General features: G+C 41.7%; 1 protein-coding gene across 1 annotated transcript in view; it reads left to right on the top strand.

The window, feature by feature from the left end:
• The window catches only part of LOC149287549 (integrin beta-2-like), a 73,714-nt gene that overhangs the window by 26,541 nt on the left and 28,315 nt on the right, over positions 1–18,858 (top strand). Inside the window, exons 4-6 of the mRNA XM_089492756.1 lie at positions 14,165–14,253; positions 14,385–14,568; positions 16,320–16,490. Coding sequence (XP_089348882.1) covers positions 14,165–14,253; positions 14,385–14,568; positions 16,320–16,490 — 444 coding nt within the window. The remainder of the gene's footprint in view (positions 1–14,164; positions 14,254–14,384; positions 14,569–16,319; positions 16,491–18,858) is intronic.

The following is an 18,858-nucleotide window of genomic DNA, read 5'->3' as shown; positions in this document are numbered from 1 at the left end:
TGGCAGAGCCTGTCCTGGTGTGTGTGTTTGGGTGTCGTTCTGGCTGAGCCTTTCCTGGTGTATGTGTGTGTCGTTGTGGCAGAGCCTGTCCTGGTGTGTGTGTGAGTGTGTCGTTGTGGCAGAGCCTGTCCTGGTGCAGGTGTTGGTGTGGCAAAGCCTGTCCTGGTGTGTGTGTCTGGGTGTTGATGTGGCAGAGCCTGTCCTGGTGTATATGTCTGGGTGTCGGTGTGGCAGAGCCTGTCCTGGTGGGTATGTGTCTGGGTAGATTTTAATCCTCAGAAGCAGGCCCATGATACTCTCAATCTGCACAGAACATTCTAAGAAGTATTGTCTCATGGACAAAATGTGAGAAATATCATATATCATATATCATACAATCACTTCATAAACATATACCAAGTACACTGAATATGTAGTTTGAAGAAAATATGCTTATAAAATAGTTTTTTACCCTTTGCCAATTAAAAAAAAATTTCCCCCGGATTTCATTTAAAAAATCTCGTCACCTTACCCTACTTTTGTCCCTGTTACTTCATGTCTCCCCAAATATGATTTTTGGAGATGCCACTGATCCAAGGACGATCCCAAAAGGAGTAGGACACTTAGAATTCTGGGGAAATGTAAAGATTTTCTTGCTTGCTCAAATAAGAGATGTATCTTGGCTGGATTCTGTCCTAGGCCTGTCCTAGCTGCTGCCCCTGGTACTACCACCTTAGGCCTAACAGGTTTTTACATCAAATATTGCATTAGAAGCCATTAGAAATACTTTGATGCTATAATTCAATTTTCACTCATTTTCATTCATTTTCAAATAATATTACTGTTTAGATCTTGCTGATATGAACCGAATGGCTAAGATTTTCCATTAAAAGTTAAAATGGCAGCTAGGTCTTAACTCCTTCGCTCCAAATGCTATTACCTAGTGTACGTCTCCTCAATGGCAGACTGTCGAGGCAGATAATGTAAAAGTTGCAGAGGATGACATGATGTTCTACAGAAGAGCCCCCCCCCTTATTAATTACATTATACAGCTATACTAAATGGTGGTTCACTATAGTGAACCAATTGTTCTGCCTGGAGAATTAAACACACTGACCCAAAAGCGTGGGAATCGGTTCCGAAGTCTCCCTGATAAAATAAGGGTGTTGCCAGGTATGCCAACTGGCTGGTATGTTCATTCCTCTTCAATTTGCAATGCACAGTTACTACAAATTGTATACAGGTGTCATGGCATGCTTCAGTGTTTAATATCCCAAATGTTTTTATTCTCAATTCCCCCTTCAGCCTTTTATTTGTCTCTACCTCTGACCTTGATTCTACACTACATTATTCTTCACTAGGTTGTAACCTTCACTCTGGTCCTTATCACTACACATCCTCCTTTGTTTTAGCTCACACCCAGCCTGAAGTATGACACACATGCCTTACACACATTTCTTCTATATTTGATGAGCTGTAGTTCTCTTACACTTTATCCGGTTTCCTGTAATGCCTTCTCATGGTTTTCCGTGGTATGTTGGGTAACGTGGGTGGAGCTGAATTTGGGTAAACGTCTAAAACTTTTGAACTATGCTTAAGACAATCTGACATTTGAGAGGAAATCAGAAAGAGGAAGCACATAAATCACCCAAAATTGATGCAAAAACCCAATAGCTGTACCCAAGCCACATATTTTTGGAGACGTTTAGTCCAGAACTATTTCACGATAAGTACCAAATACACAGGACAGAAAATTGAAGGTAAGGACTGGTTCCAGCATGGGAATACATCAAGACATATAATTTTTAATGATTGAAGACATATGCATTTTGATCTATGCCCCCAAGAAAATAAAGCGACTGTTAGTATTTTAAAAAATAGTAAGATGTTGTGGGACATGTTTGTATGGTTGTCTGTGGAATGTATTGTTACTTTTTAATTTAAAAAGTATATATGATGACATAAATGTGTTATGTATCTTAGCATATACTGTAGTGCTGGATTTATTAATTAGTTATAACAAATGTAATACACCAGCAAGTTTAATCCACTATTGAAATTCCAAGCAACTCTTCCTAACAAGAACACACAGCAAGCTCCAGTTATCATTGAGATATCACTGATAACTCTAGAGCCAGTGAGTACGAAGTCCACAATTAGGACCCAATTCAATGACCTGTCAAAACCTTAATTGAATTTAACAAAAGGTAAAAAAAATAATAATAATTTAGTGTGTAGTGCAACAATATCCATAATTTGATATATTATAAACAATAAACATAGGTGTAGGCACTACAAGGGTTATTTGTTAACCCCCTTGACAGAATTACAAAAGACAATATTATTTTTAAATACCCTTTTTACTGTGATTTTTCTTATGATTGAAATTACCTCCATCATACAGTTAGCTCATATCTGACAAATAGATTTGAGGGATGTTTACCAGCAATGCTACAAAAGTATCTTTACAACTAACCACTGAAAAGTTTTTTTTATTGCCCAACTTGCTCTAATTTGTTGATGTAAGGCACAATGTATTTTCACTGATAAAGACTGACTGAACTTTGAACTGAAGCCCTGACAAATGAATAAAAATAAACTTGTGAAAGTCCTCTTGTACTTTACATTAAGACAAAATCATGTTTGTTGGTATTGGTCTATCTGTAATTTTGTAAAAATGTGGGTAGCACCATAAACCTGGGACTAATCGCTACGTCTTTGTTTTGCAAATATTGCCGTGGGTAGTGGTGGGGATGCACGCAGGAGCACAGCACTAACCTTCATGAGAACCTAAAACCACAGGTATAAATCAACAAGGGACTCCTGCCTGTCTTTGAAACATACAGTTGAACTGAAAAGTGATCCAATGTGGCAAATCACTTTAAAAAAAAAAAAAAATTCTATTAATATCAAGGGTCTGTATCAGTTCTTCCAAGATTTTTTTTATATTGATGAGTAACCAGAAGGAAATTACATTATTTTTGTGATTTGGGTTTTTACTTGCCTGCTTGCAAGCCGTATTGGCTCGAATATAGGCCGCACTTTTTCCCCCCACTTTAAGTCTTTAAAGTGGGGGTGTGGCCTATATTCGTGGTCTAGCGCCGGGCAGGCAGCAGGGTTAGGATACAGATCCCCCGCAGCGGTGCAGGGGACCTGCATCCTACTCCCCGATACGCTAAGACAGCCTCTCCTGCCAGCACTTTCCACGGGGGGGGTGCCGGCACGGGAGGTTGTCTAAGCGCATAGTGCGCGCGGTCATCGGCTGCGGAGGTTGTTTACCCGCATTGCCGCAGCCGGTGACCGTCCGCACGATGCGTTTTACCTCTGCCCCCAAGACTTACCAGAGCAGACTCCCGGGTGTCTTGCGGGGCCGGCGGGGGACATCTACGCAATACGCATATACAACTTCCGGTGCCGGCACATCCGCTGAGTGCCGGCACTGGAAGTTGTATACGTGTGTTGCGTAGATGTCCCCCGCCGGCCCCACAAGACACCCGGGAGTCTCCTCTGGTAAATCGGGGGGGGGGCAGAGTGGCAGCATATCTCGGGGGGGGAGGAGGAGGACAGTGGCAGCATATCTCGGGGGGAGGAGGACAGTGGCAGCATATCTCGGGGGGGGACAGTGGCAGCATATCTCGGGAGGAGGACAGTGGCAGCATATCTCGGGGGGGGGGAGAGACAGAGTGGCAGCATATTTCGGGGGGGGGGGGAGACAGAGTGGCAGCATGTTTTTTTGGTGCTTTTTTAAAGAAAAAACTTTTTCTTTAAAAAAGCACCAAACTTTTAGGGTGCGGCCTATATACGGGGGCGGCCTATATCCGAGCCAATACGGTATAATTTAAGCATGCAATCTTTATTTTCAGCAAATGAGTAACTGAATCAAGCCACATGGTCTCTCACACACAAAACATACAATATACAGTATATATATATATATATATATATATCACACATACACATCTATAAATGAAGAGAGAATAAATAAGTAAATGGAAGCTGCTGTTGGGTTTATAACAGTTTCAGTTTACCACACGGAACATTTGTAGCAGACTTGTTTTTGGCTCATTCATTTTCAGACAATGAATTCCGTTTTCTGCGCTTTCGGTTTACAGACACTGAAAAGGTTGCCATTTACACATTTATTATGCTTCCCATAAGATTTTTTTTACTTTTATTTAATGTAATAAAGTCTTACTTAATATAAGGAAGACTTATTTTAATCAGAGGAGGGTGAATATGTGGAACAGCCTCCCAGAACCCCTGAGATGTGTAAATTTAGTGAATGTAATAAAGTCTTACTTAATGTAAGGAAGATTTACTTTACTGAGGGAGTGGTGGATATGCAGAACAGCCTCTCAGTAACTTGAGGTTCATGGAATCCCTGAGAATTTTATTTTTTTCCCTTTTGCACCTCTCTATTATAAGTTAGTGTTTAGTGTCTATTTAGTGTCTATTATAAGTTAGTGTTTAGTGATTTTTAAAGACATTATTAAAAGTTTAGTTTTAGAGTGATTTAAGGTAGGAGCTTTTCAGTCTTATAGATATTTCTGGCAGTGCAATGGTTAACAATAGCATTTGTTTTCTTCTTTTGCTGTAGATAACCTTTTACACCATGTCTGTGATGGTTTCATGTGGAGTATGAATTGGCTAATACTTAATAAGCAGCACCTATAAGATTGTTTGGACTCTGAATGGTTTACCCTGTACCCACTTTCAATCTTAATCACATTTCCTAGGAATGCTACCAATAATTAATGACTGGCAATGGTCCCAGAAAATGTGATTCATGCTCAGAAGGCAAACAAATGAATAGAACTTAATGGACTTTCTGCACTTTTCCTATCAGTTTCAGTTTGTTGCCTTGGGGTCCCTCCTTGTTATTGGAGATTTGTATGAATGAATTGAACAGGCAATTTTCATTAAAACATGAATCTGAATGGAAAAGAAAGGTCTATGTGTACTGAAAGAATATATATATATATATACCTTATTGGCTCGGATATAGGCCACACCCGAATATAGGCCGCACCCTAAAAGTTTGGTGCTTTTTTTAAAGAAAAAGTTTTCTAATAGATATGCTGCCACTATGTCCCCCCACCCCCGAGATATGCTGCCACTCTGTCCCCCCCCGATATGCTGCCACTCTGTCCTCCCCCCCTCGAGATATGCTGCCGCTCTGCCCCCCCCCCGATTTACTAGAGCAGACTACCAGGTGTCTTGCGGGGCCGGGGGGAACATCTACGCAATACGCGTATACAACTCCCGGTGCCGGCACTCAGCGTATTGCGTAGATGTCCCCCGCCGGCCCCGCAAGATACCTGGGAGTCTGCTCTGGTAAGTCTTGGAGGCAGAGGTAAAACGCATCGTGCGGACGTTCACCGGCTGCGGCGATGTGCGTAAACAACCTCCGCTGCCGGCACGTCTGCACGATGTGCTTTAACAATGTTCCTTGCCGGGACTCCCCTCGTGGGAATTCCCGGCAAGGGAGATTGTTAAAGCACAGCGAGCAGACGTGCCGGCAGCGGAGGTCGTTTACGCGCGCATCGCTGCAGCCGGTGAACGTCTGCGCGATGCGCTTAGACAACCTACCTTTTAACCCCCTATATGCCACTCTGCCTCCACAAATGCCTTATACCCCCGTATATGCCACTCTGTCCCATGATATGCCTTTTAACCCCATGGCATATAGAAAGGAGGACACTTAACTGATGATGGAATGTTTGCAGTGTCTCATATGCCCTCTTAATTTTTTTTTTCTCTATTATTTGAGGTTTCTTCCTCCCCACCCCAACTTATGGTTGCAGGTGATTTATTTGAAATTCCTCAATGTTTTCATTCTTTGCTTTGAATCGGAGTTTGAACTGTTATGGGCTTAGAGCATGTGAAATATAAAATGTGATCTGTCTGCCTGAAAAGGTGGACTAGTTTACTAAGGGCTGATATAGATATGTTATCATGCACTAAGACTGCTTCAATATAACTGCTATGCCTCTACTTACTTACACCATAAGTAGTCATCAGTGCACAGTTTCTGTGATGATATCTTAAGCTATATTATTTACATTTCCTTCTCATACCTATCATGTGGCCCCTCCTTATGGAGATAATATACACGTAGATTTCTACTAATTGCCCCTTTTCACTTTTTATTTATGGTCAGTCACATATTCTCCTCACACATTTCATCCTCAGTTTGCAACATACCGTATTGGCTCGGATATAGGCCGCACCCGCAAAGTTAGGTGCTTTTTTAAATGAAAAAGGTTTCTGCCCCCCCCTGAGATATACTGCCACTCTGTCCCGAAGATGTACCCCCCCCGAGATATGCTGCCACTCTACCCCCCACCCGAGATATGCTGCCACTCTGTCCCCAAGATGGCCCCCCCCACCAGACTTACCGGTCCAGACTCCACGGGGTCTTGCGGGGCCGGCGGGGGACATCTACACATAACACTTCAACTTCCGGTGCCGGCACTTCCGCCGTGGGAATTACCGGCAAGGAAGATTGTTCACGGAGACGTTCACCGGCAGCGGCAACAACCTCCGCTAGATGTGCTTTAAAAATCTCCCTTGCCGGGACTCCCCCCCGTGGGAATTCCCGGCAAGGGAGATTGTTAAAGCACATCGAGCAGACGTGCCGGCAGCGGAGGTCGTTCACGCTCATCGCCGCTGCCGGTGAACGTCTGCGCGATGCGCTTGGACACATCCGAGAGTAGGATGCAGGTCCCCTGCACCGCTGCTGGGGATCTGTATCCTAACCCCGCTGCCTGCCGGGCGCTAGACCCCGAATATAGGCCGCACCCCCACTTTAAAGACTTAAAGTGGGGGGAAAAAGTGCGGCCTATATTCGAGCCAATACGGTATTCGTTTTATACCTTGTTTGGTGAATTCTCTTACTACCCTAATTCTCTTACTTCTTGTCACCTATAGTGAGGGTTTACACTAGAGCCCTGCGCGGGACGGCTTTTTTAATCCCGCTCCCGCTGATTTTTTGCCCGCTCCCACTTATTTTTTGCCCGCTCCCGCAATGTGGGTGTTCCACTCCCGCCCGCTCCCACCACATTGGTGGCCAATCACGCCCACCTCCTTACCTGAACTGTAGAGTTCCCGCGCAGTCCCGCAAGGCTGCCTTCTCGCTGCTCCCTCACAGTGTCTTTTCTCTTGCTCCGTCCAGGAACAAGGCGGAGTCACGGGAAGAGACATCACATCATGTGACTCCGTTTTGTTCCTGGGCGGAGCAAGAGAAGAGACACTGTAAGGGAGCAAGACTGCGCAGGATTACCGGGACCCGCAGGTACAGTGCCTGACCGCCCGCTCCCTCCCGCAGCACCAGCAAGACCTGCCGCGCCCGCAAGTTTTTTCGGCGGGTCCCGCCTCCCAATGCAGTCCTCTAGTTTACACTATGAAGGATAATTATTACACTTCATGTATTTGTTAGCTCACGTTACCCTACCAGAGCCTGGCGTCCCTAGTTTTATCACAGTGGAGGACTTGGTCTCGGATCGGATTTTCAGTCCACTGGCTTCTGCATTGGACAATTGGTTCGTCTTTGTTTCTGGTTTTGTTGTTATTGGTATCTGGTTTTTTTCCCCCTGTGAGAGGTGCTGCTGTTTCTCTTAAGGGGTCTCTGCCAATATCCCTCTATGTCTTCTGAGATAATACAATTCACCTCTCTTAACGTCAGAGGTCTTAACAAACCCCAACAAAGATCCAAATTGCTCTATGTCCTAAGATACATAAAAAGCAAGATTGCTTTCATTCAGGAAACGCATTTTCTGGACACGAAACAGTTTAAATTGTCTGATAGATATTTTCACACAGTTTACTATGCTAGCTCTCCTACTTCAAAAACTAAAGGGGTTGCTATTTTAATTCACAAAGATATCCCCTTTAAGGGACTTGAGGTTTGGTGGGACTTGAGGTTTGGCCGGACAAGTAGAAGTCTCTTTATTAAATGCTACATTGGTCAACAAAAGGTCACTTTGGTTAATATCTATGCCCGTAACAAGACTCATGTTGCGTTCCTAGGGAAGACACCGGCTAAATTAATTGTTTTCCAAGAGGGTTTGCCTATACTAGGTGGGGACTTCCATCTGGTCCTTAATCCTAAATTAGATTGTTCAGCTACAACATCGCATATCTCCTACTCTAATATTAATAAAGTGAAACGTCAATTACACCTTAATCAGTTAATCGACGTGTGGAGGGCGCAGCATCCTAGGGACCGAGATTATATATATTATTCGGCCCTACATAACAGGTACACTAGAATAGATGTGTTTTTCCTTTCTCATTTATCTCTTTTACTGAAAACAGACATTGGAGTCCAAACTCTTAGCAACCATGCCCCAGTACATCTCTTCATTATATTCCCAAATTTACCCAAGAGACTATGGTCCTGGAGATTAAACGAAAATCTATTAGATTGCCCTCAGCATATAATGGATTTATCAGAGCATCTCCGTAACTACTTCCAGGAAAACATATCCCCAGAAATTCCTTTTCCCACTGTGTGGGAAGCCCATAAATCAGTCATCAGAGGTAATTTGATTAAGCTGGGCTCTCAAAATAAAAGACTAGCAAATATTCTAAAGGTTACTCAATGTATAGCACACTTAGAGATGCAACATAAATGTACTGGTGATGCTAATCACTTACTTCAACTACAGATACTGTTAGATCTGGCCTCCCTTTTAAATGATAAAGTTAAAAGGAATTTCTTATTAACTAAAAAACACTTTTATGAACTAGGGGACAAAGCCAGGAAGCTATTGGCAAGAGCCCTCTAATATTGCAGTCATAACTATAGTTCCCGAACCGGACAGTGAATATTGTGGGAATTATCGGCCAATATCACTGATAAATACCGATCTAAAAATATTGGCTAAATTATTAGCATTAAGAATCCAACTTCTGATCTTTTCTCTTATCCATCCTGACCAGGTGGGTTTTGTACCGGGTAGAGAGGCAAGGGACAACACGATTAGACTTTTGAATCTTATTGCATATTCCCAATATCATAAGTGTCCGGCTGTGTTGATATCTATGAATACTGAAAAAGCCTTTGACAGGGTGGCCTGGCCCTTCTTGTTTAGAGTGTTGGATAAGGTCGGTCTTGGCCCCAACTTTCTTACTTTGATTAAATCCCTATACTCTGACCCAACGGCCCGGGTCAGAGTCAATGGTGTTTTGTCGGGTCAGGACGCTCTGTCTAATGGTACACGACAGGACTGCCCCCTTTCCCCTTTATTGTTTATTTTATCCATGGAACCATTGCTTAATGCAATATGCCTAAATCCATCTATCTTGGGTTTACAGATTGGAGACACTGAACATAAGGTTTCAGTTTATGCAGATGATATGCTGTATTTCCTTCAGAACCCAACTAAATCTATTTCTCACATACTTATGGAACTAAGAGAATTTCAGGCTCTCTCAAATTACAAAATGAATCTTCAAAAGTCAAATATAACCGGGTTTAATATTGATAATTCACTCCAAAATTATATTACCAGTTCCTTCCCTCTTAAATGGAAAACAGATACCATTAAATACTTGGGTCTTTATATTTCCCCTAATCTACCCGATTTTGCCAATCTTAATTTCTTTAGGCTCCTTAGATCGATTGAGGGAGATCTGAGAAGGTGGTCGTTCCCGCATCTCTCCTGGTTTTGGAGAATGGGTGTTCTCAAAATGAATATTCTTCCCAGATAATTATATCCCATTCAGACCCTCCCTATATTTCTGCCGAAAGATTTTTGTAGACCGTCTCATAGATTATTCACCGGCTATATATGGGGGGGGGGGGGACTCCTAGACTCTCTTACTCTCATTTAACGAGACCAAAATCACAGGGGGTATGGGGCTCCCTAATATTGAGCCCTACTGGCTTCTCCCCTTAGGCGTATTGTAGAATGATCCTTATTTGCTACTAAACATTGGGTCCATGTAGAGAACTACTTACCAACACATTACTACCGTACCTTGGGTGTCCGAACAGTTGAGACTTCCACTCATCCCGCATCACCCAACTATTGCTCCTACACTAAGGGTTCTCAAGAGAGTATTAAACAGGGGGTATATCCTCTTGCACCCTAGTCCTCTATTTCTCATAATCCTACCTTTATGCCAGGTATGAGGGTTGCACAGGTGAGAGCTTTGCCCCCGCCAGGCATTACTGTGCTCAGACTGCATCATGTTCTACACCATTCAGTTTTGAAACCGCTACAGGATCTTTGTAAGATACGCCTCATACCAAAACATTTAAGTTATTTTTTTACAATTAAAACATTTTGTTTCTGGTTTAGTGAGAGATTCCCGGGTGCTGCGTCGTCTCACGTCTTTTGAGAAACTCTGAGATACAGGAAGGGAGACCCCTCATCTTCTGTCTCTCTTATATACTGCCCTTTTGGAAATTGATAGTTTGACCAAACCGTACTACTTTAATTTCTGGGGGGGGTAAATTGGGCATTTGTCACGGAAGCCTCCGTGCCATGGGCTCCTGGAGGGGACTGAGTGCCAACCTCCTTACTACAGTTTATGGGCCCTGATAAGGACCTGTAAATTACTCACCAGGTGGTATAGAATTCCTGCAGAACTACACAAGTTCTTACCACATGTTTCCTCACAATGCTGGCGATGTGAATCACATACTGGCACATATGTCTATATTTGGTGGGAATGTCCCTTGGTCCATCCCTTTTGGGGCGGTTTACTAGCGGTTATTAGAAAGGTTTGTGACCCCGATTTTCAGATAACACTCCCATTTGTTCTATTGCAGGCCTCCCCCATCCCTATTGGAAGATATAAATGTTCCCTTACTTTACATTTCCTGAATGCAGCCAGGGCTGTGATCCCACAGTTCTAGAGGGCTCAATCCATTCCCCCAATTCAGGCTTGGCTGAAAAAGTCAAATTTTACAATTGACTTGTGATGGTTCCACTCAGGGCAGGCCCTACCATGGAGCAGAGTGGGGCAATTGCCCCAGGCGGCACTTTTGAAGAGGCAGCACTTTGCCGCCCAAGCGTTTTTTTTTGTTTTTTTTAAAGCGGAGGAGAGAGAGGGGCGCCGAGTGGTTTTCGCATACCCACTCGGCGGCCCTCTCCTCTGCGAGCCCTCTAGCTCGGTCTCGGTGCCGGCTTGTAATGCTGAGCGCCGGAAAATGACGTCACTTCCGGGGCTCAGCAGCAAAGCAGCGCGCACCGTGGCAGAGCAGGGAGACTCGCCACAGGACTTCTGAAAGGTAAGTACAAAGGGGGGGATAGGGTAGATAATAGGGAGGGAGGGTAGATAATAGGGAGGTAGAGGAAGGGTAGATAATGGCGTCGACGAAGTTTAAAATGCCGCCCCCCCCACACACACACTGGCGTCGGCATTATGTCTTGGGCCAGCCCTGGTTCTACTGGAAGGAAATCCTCTTATCCCCAAAGACCATTGTAGGGATTGTCAAAATTGTTATGTTATATAATACATGTTTTATGTCCTGTCTACCTCTTGTACAGCACTACATAATTTGATGACGCTATATAAAATGAATAATAATAATGTAATTGCTATTTCTGAAAGAATATACAACACAATCTAGGCCCTAAAAAGTTTGTGGCTTAGTGATGTACATCAACATGCCTTGTGTTTGGTATATATGATTATGCTTTCACAGAATTTTGTTGTTGTGTTAGGTAATAATATTTTCACAAATGTTTCACAAGTGTGCTGCAAAAGAAATTATAACATGTGGCAATTTTTAAAATGTTCCTTCTTCAGCCTCTCTGTTACCAAATCTCCATTTATTAAATTAAAAAAACACAATTACATTTTTTATTATGGATGCTTTTAAAACATTGATAGTGTCTCCACCAATTCAATATTTAATTAAGTATCCAGCCAAATGTTTAACATTACATGTTAGCTGATCATCTGGCCTGTCTCTTTAACTTTACACTTTGACTTAAACCTCTCACCTATAAGCCACACGCTTGGGAAACCACACAGGATGAAGGTTTTGCAAAATTACACATTTACAAAACCAATGTGATGCTGGAGAGAGGAAAGATATATATTGTAAAAGTGATGAACTGTATCAATATACTGGATTTGAACAATTAGCCATTTGGTGAATGCTTAGGTCCCTAGGCAGGAAAAGGTTGGTATAGTATAATTTAGCTTTGCCCACCTAGTTCCACTCTCTTCTCCCTTTTTCCACATGCTGTAAAACCTGAAACTTTACTCTGTTCTTGTGCATCTTATAATTTGCTTATGATAGCCTTATACCCAACTCATGCCTGCTTTAATTCACTCTGCACTCTACAACACTTATTTTAATATTACAAAGGTAGCTTCAATTGAGGAATCAGAGGCCGCTAAATGGTATATGCTAAAGAAATAATGGACAAAGTTTAGCAATAAATCCTTGCAACATTCTGGTTGTGATTATCCATAAGGTAACCAAGTCTGTCTGAGGTACTAGCCTCAAGGTTGGGCTTGTCATTGACTGGTACAGGGCCATTTTTAAACTGAAATTGGGCCATCTATGCTGTGAATTATGTGTTAGGACACAATGCTATGGAATCCTAATATGGTTCTGTAACCAGTAACGTTTGGTGTTGGTAGTGCAGAAAGGCTCTCATACCTCCCGTTTGTGACTGTAAAGTATGTCTTCCCTATACTCAATCAACAGCAAACTACATTAGCTGAAAGAGCAGTGCAGTACTGCATGAACACTGATGTGCTGATGTCACCTGATCTTTACAGTATTTACATTATACACAATATGTAACGGGTTCACCAAGAGAGCTGTAGTAACTCCCAGGGATCACCCACATGTATCCTCCTCTTGTCCCCGGAATCACTTCCAGCACCAGCCAGCATGCGCACCTTGGAACCCTGCTATGTGTACCCAATAAGTAGACACACAACTACCTTGAATTGAGTACAGCAGGAATGAACAGTTTATTGTTGTAAAACATAGACTGATATAGCCACAGAACTTCATTAACATAAATCAACATTGATAAACAGGTACATGTAGACAGCCCAACCTTTAATCCCCTTTAGCTACTGAATCTTCCCCTGGTAGCCATCCTGTTAATGGGATTAGTTTACACAATGGAGTTCCTGCCTGTTTGGCAGCCAGGCTGGAGCCATCTCTGAGTACCTTGGGCTCCTGTATGACAGGTCATTCTGTCACACAATATTTAACACTACTCTAAATAACAAATAATTTTACAACTCAGTTCTGATAAGATAAACAAATGTTCTGACTATTGGTATAGTTAGAATGTATTGTTTTTGTGTATGTACTGAATCTGTGTGAAAGTAATATATGCTATGTTTCAGGAAATGTCCTGGGGTCTAATCTTGCTGTGGATCCAGGCTGAGATTCTCACTACCACTTCTGGTGAATATGAATTTATTTCTAATGATATTTGTGGTTTACATTGAAAAGATCAACAATATAGTTAAAGTGGACAGTGTATAGCCTTTTCTTTTCAGTCACTATTTACATTGAAAAGGTGTCCTAAAATGGGGAAAACCCTGCAAGTCTGTGTGTTGCTAGGGTCATACATAATCCTTGTTGTGTCTCTGTGTAGATGTTCCAAAAGGCCTTTGACAATGGAGGCACATACTTTTTAGTCCCCTGCTATAACAACATATGTAAGACATCACCCATTTAATAAGCTTACAATATTTTCTCAACACATACTAATTGTATAAAGCACACTGATCACCCAAACCAACAGTTACATCAAATGCCTTCCATGATCATTAGTCATTATATACTGATATAGCGCAAAGCGAGCTGCTCCTTCCATGGGCAAAAAGCAGAGTCCTCTAGGGTATTATGTACAGGACAAATGTGCAAGGTTCCAAACAGCAATCAGATCATAAATCAAGGTAAATACAGAAAAGAAAATCCTCCAGCAAAAGCCTAGCTCAATATCTCAATATCAGCGCTTACTAAACATAAATAATCCCCTTTCTAATCCAGTGCAACAAACATAGTATTTTCTTCAAATTGACTTTTGCTTTGTTGAAGCTATGGATGAGCTGTGCAGAGGCAGACACATTGTAATGTTCTGAAAGTATCTGATAGTCTTTCCTCAAACCTGATAAGCTTGATTTCTTTTGCAGTGTCCCTAAAACCACACACTAATTAAATACAAAATATATCTATTTTCTGTTACAGTTTATGCTAATGGATGCAACAAACTTAAAGTGAACAACTGTCAGGACTGTATACAGTCAGGCCCAGTTTGTGGTTGGTGCAAGAAGCTGGTGAGTGTCTTCAGCTTTTACTGCATGTTTTACCATTACTATAACATACTCTTTGTGACATTGTAAACATTGACGATTACAGAATAGACTGCTACGGCCAATGTCAACACTTCTTTTCATTTTTTTTTTAGAATTTCACCAAAGCAGGTGAACAGGACTCCGTTCGTTGTGACACATTGGAGGAGCTAAAGTTGCGAGGCTGCAATGATACAGACATTATCTACCCCACAAGCCAAGTCATTTCACAAACTTCAAAGGAATTAAATGATGTGATCCAACTGACACCCAGTGACATTTTCCTTAAGCTACGACCAGGTATTCAACTGGCACAAGATTTTTTCAATATTATTTACTTCTGTTCAAGATAGAGACACAGAGTTGTAAATCAATACATATTTGCAATATAGGCAGGGAAATCTAGAACCTTATCATATACGACTGGTGAGATTTTAATAGAAATTGGTAACATAATAGAAAGCTATGGATTCTAAAGTAAAAATTAGAAAATTACCATCAGGTCAGGAGCAGCACAATCCAAAATCCAATACATATTCTGGTTTATAGCACACAGCAATAATGACAACAAGGTGCACTATAGAATATGACCAAAAGTATTTTGACAGCCTTCCTAAATATCGAGTTTAGGCATGGCTTCTCCATAGACAAACACTGGCTGTAGAATGGGTTGTAATTAAGAGCTCAATGACTTTAAATCTGGCCCTGTCATAGAATGACACTTTTGCCACGAGTCAGTTTATGAAACTTCTGCCCTGGGCCACTGTAAGTGCTATTATTGTGAAGCAAAAGTGGCTTGGAGTAACAACAGCTCATCCGCAAAGTGTCGAACCACATAGCATAAAATTGTTTGTCCTCTGTACCATTGGTAACCACATATAGTAGTTCCATACTGCCTCTGAAAGCAATATCAGCTGAGCATCAGGAGCTTCATGAAATTGCACACAAGCTGCATAACCTGCATCTGCACACAAGCTGAATAATATTGAGTGCAATGCCAAACCCCAGCTGTAGTTGTGTAAAGCACACTACGGTTGGACTCTTGAGCAGTACAAACTTGTTCTCTGGAATGATTCATGCTTTAATATCTGGATGTCTGATGGATGCGTAGGTTTAAGGGGATACCAGGAGAATGCTATCTGCCGAAATGCATAGTGCCTACTTTGGTGCAGAAGGATAAAGGTCTAGAGCTGTTTTTCTTTGTTTAGACTAGGTCCCTTAGTTCCAGTGAAGGTTAATGGTAATGCTAAAGCATACAAAGACATTTAAGATGATGGTTCAAACTTTGTGGCACCAGTTTGAGGAAGGGCCTTTCCTGTTCCAGCATGACTGTGCCCCTATGCACAAAGAAAGGCCCATAAATACACGCTTTGCCGAGTGTTGTGAGGAGGAGCTCCAGGGGCCTGCACAGAGCCCTCACCTTAATCCTAATGAACACGAATGTAGATTGCAGTCAGACCTTGTTGTCCAACATCAGTGCCCTCACAAAAGCTCTTGTCTGAATGGGCACAAATTCTCACAGACACACTTCAAAAATATTATGAGAAGCCTCTATATTAATGCCCATGGTTTTGGAATGGGATGTCCAACAAGTTAATATAGGTGTGATGGTAAGGTGTCCACATACTTTTGGCCATATAGTGTATAACCCTGTAGGAGCAAGAACCATGGAATGCGCAGCAGGATTATTTTATCTGTATTCATGAAATTCAAGGAATTGTGGCATGTTATTCTAGTTCCAAGCACTGCATTCATTGCAACAGAGTAAGCCTGTCATGTTTCTTATTCTTTTGGCACATTTGTGTGCCTGAATTGCATTCAATGTGCTTGTTGGGCCATATTTGTATTTTGTACATTAATAAACATTATGGGGACATGTTCTCTAATAGCCCTAGATGGTCAAGCTAAGAATAGAGTTCATGAGATTAGCAACTATTTTCCTATATGTCTTCCATCTTTTTTTATTCTAGACTCTAACTACGATATACTGTATGCAATAGTTTATGTTATGATTTAATCATTTGTTAAACTTTTAATGTAACTCATATCAGGTCAGACCCAAGAGTTTAAAGTTAAGTTCAGACGAGCAGAGGGTTATCCTGTTGATCTCTATTATCTTATGGACCTCTCCTACTCTATGGTTGACGATCTTAAAAATGTGAAAAAACTTGGAAGTGACCTGCTGCAAGCTTTGAATTCCTTTACCAAATCAGTACAAATAGGTAAGTTCATAGCCCATTGATTTTCTTCCTTATAATGCTTCATATTAACAAGAGGCCTGTTGTTACTTTCATTTGTACATACATTTGTACAAAACAGTTTTGAAAGAGTTGTATGCAAACATTTTTTTCTCATTATTAAGATTTCCTAAATGACTTTAACCATGCTTCAAAATTTTCGGAACTCTCTTCCCGGGCCCAGCGGACAATAACATTTTCTGGTTTACACTTCTGGAGTTCTTACTACTGAATGCTCTGACCAGGGTGACATCTAACCTTTTTACTTGACCTTCACAACATTTCTTGTGGACTTTGGACTGGTGAAAGGATGATGGCCAATTAGCATACTGACTGCCAATCAATCACCCACTTAAAGCTATCCCTTGACATCTACTTTGTCTTTGCAGTGTTTTTATACCTCTTTACACCTGCTTGCTGTTGGCATATTCCCATCTTCCTTCAAACATGCTCTCATTTCTCTCATCTTGAAGAAACCTTCCCAAGATCCAATATCCCAAACTCACTACACTCGACCCCTGGCCTCCAAGCTACTGGACAGTTTAGTGTACAATCATCTTATCTACTCTCTCTATCCTCTCTCTACTTTCCAATCCAATTTTGTTTTCCATCACTGAAACAGCTCTTACTAAATTAACTAATGATCCCTTCACAGCTTCAACTAATGGATACTTCACCTAACTTATCCTTGACACTGTTGACCTTCACCTGCACACCTTTTGTTCCTATGGTTCCCTCAACATAACTCTCTCACCTACAATATCCGGTCACTCACAATTCCTGCAGTTTCCTGCATAATACATAGTAACATAGTAATATAGTTCATAAGGTTGAAAAAAGACCAAAGTCCATCAAGTTCAACCTATATACATATTGTGTCCCTACTGTGTTGACCCAGAGGAAGGCAAAAAACCCTTATGAAGCAGATGCCAATTGCCCCATACCAGGGGGAAAATTCCTTCCCGACTCCAAATATGGCAATCAAAATAAATCCCTGGATCAACGTTCTGTCCCTATTAATCTAATATTCATAACTTGTAATATTATTGCTTTCAAGAAACACGTCCAGGCTCCTTTTGAACTCTTTTATTGAGTTTACCATTACCACTTCCTCAGAGGCGTATCTACCGAAAATAGCGCCTATGGCAAGCACTGAAATTCCTCCCCTGTCCAAATATCTAAAACCCATTTATTAGCCCCTGCTGCCCATATATATATATATATATATATATATAAATATTAGTCCCTGTTGCCGATAGCAGGTATAGATCAACACACAAACCCAGATCAATTGAAATTCACTTGTGATCTCAGCACTGAAGGTATATATCAAATAAACAGAATCAGACATACAAATCCTATATTTGCAGGTATACAATAATAATATATGAAACGTAGCATCGCAGGTACAGATCAAATAAATACATGGAAACAGCCTTGCATGTATTAATCAACTGAATAAGGCATATTAACCCTGTATTTGCAGGTATACATAAATAATGTATGGAAACCTAGCATAGCAGATATGGATCTACAGAATAACACAAAAACCCAGCTTTGCAGGTATAGATCAATTGGAATTCACATAAAAACACGGCATTAAAAGGTATATTTAAAACCCCCTAAATTACAGGCATAGATCACAGGTTGTACACCCCAAAGCCAGCCCTGGCGTCCACACTGCCCGCATAGAACCTGACCAGCACCCAAATTACACACACATAAGATTTGCCATCTTTGTCCCCAAATAGCCCAGCACAAGTCAGCTTTGTCCCCAAACAGTCCGGCCTGTGCCATCTTTGTCCCATATACACCCTGCCTGTGCCATCTTGGTCCCCAAGGCTCAAACCTCCTGCTAGTGCCATCTTTGCCCTTCCACAATTATACATCTATGATACACACAAACACTTTTACAGTCACTCACTAATTCACACTTTCATTCAGACAACTCATCCACACATTAACTCATGCTCTCCCTCATTCAGACAATTCATCCACACATTAACTCATGCTCTCCCTCATTCAGACAATTCATCCACACATTAACTCATGCTCTCCCTCATTCAGACAATTCATCCACACATTAACTCATGCTCTCCCTCATTCAGACAATTCATCCAAATTTAACTCATGCTCTCCCTCATTCAGACAATTCATCCACACATTAACTCATGCTCTCCCTCATTCAGACAATTCAACCACACATTAACTCATGCTCTCCCTCATTCAGACAATACATTCACATATTAACACATGCCCCTTTCAAATGGCGCCTATGGCACGAGCCATAGTTGCCATACCCTAGATACGCCGCTGCACTTCCTCTGGCAGAGAGTTCCATAATCTCATCGTT

This window comes from Sceloporus occidentalis, unplaced genomic scaffold, assembly GCF_023333645.1.
Source record: "Sceloporus occidentalis isolate IW3139 unplaced genomic scaffold, rSceOcc1.0.p SCAF_59, whole genome shotgun sequence".
NCBI lineage: Eukaryota > Metazoa > Chordata > Lepidosauria > Squamata > Phrynosomatidae > Sceloporus > Sceloporus occidentalis.
The sequence above is the reverse complement of the archived record's forward strand: the minus strand, read 5'-3'. Positions and strand labels throughout refer to the sequence as shown.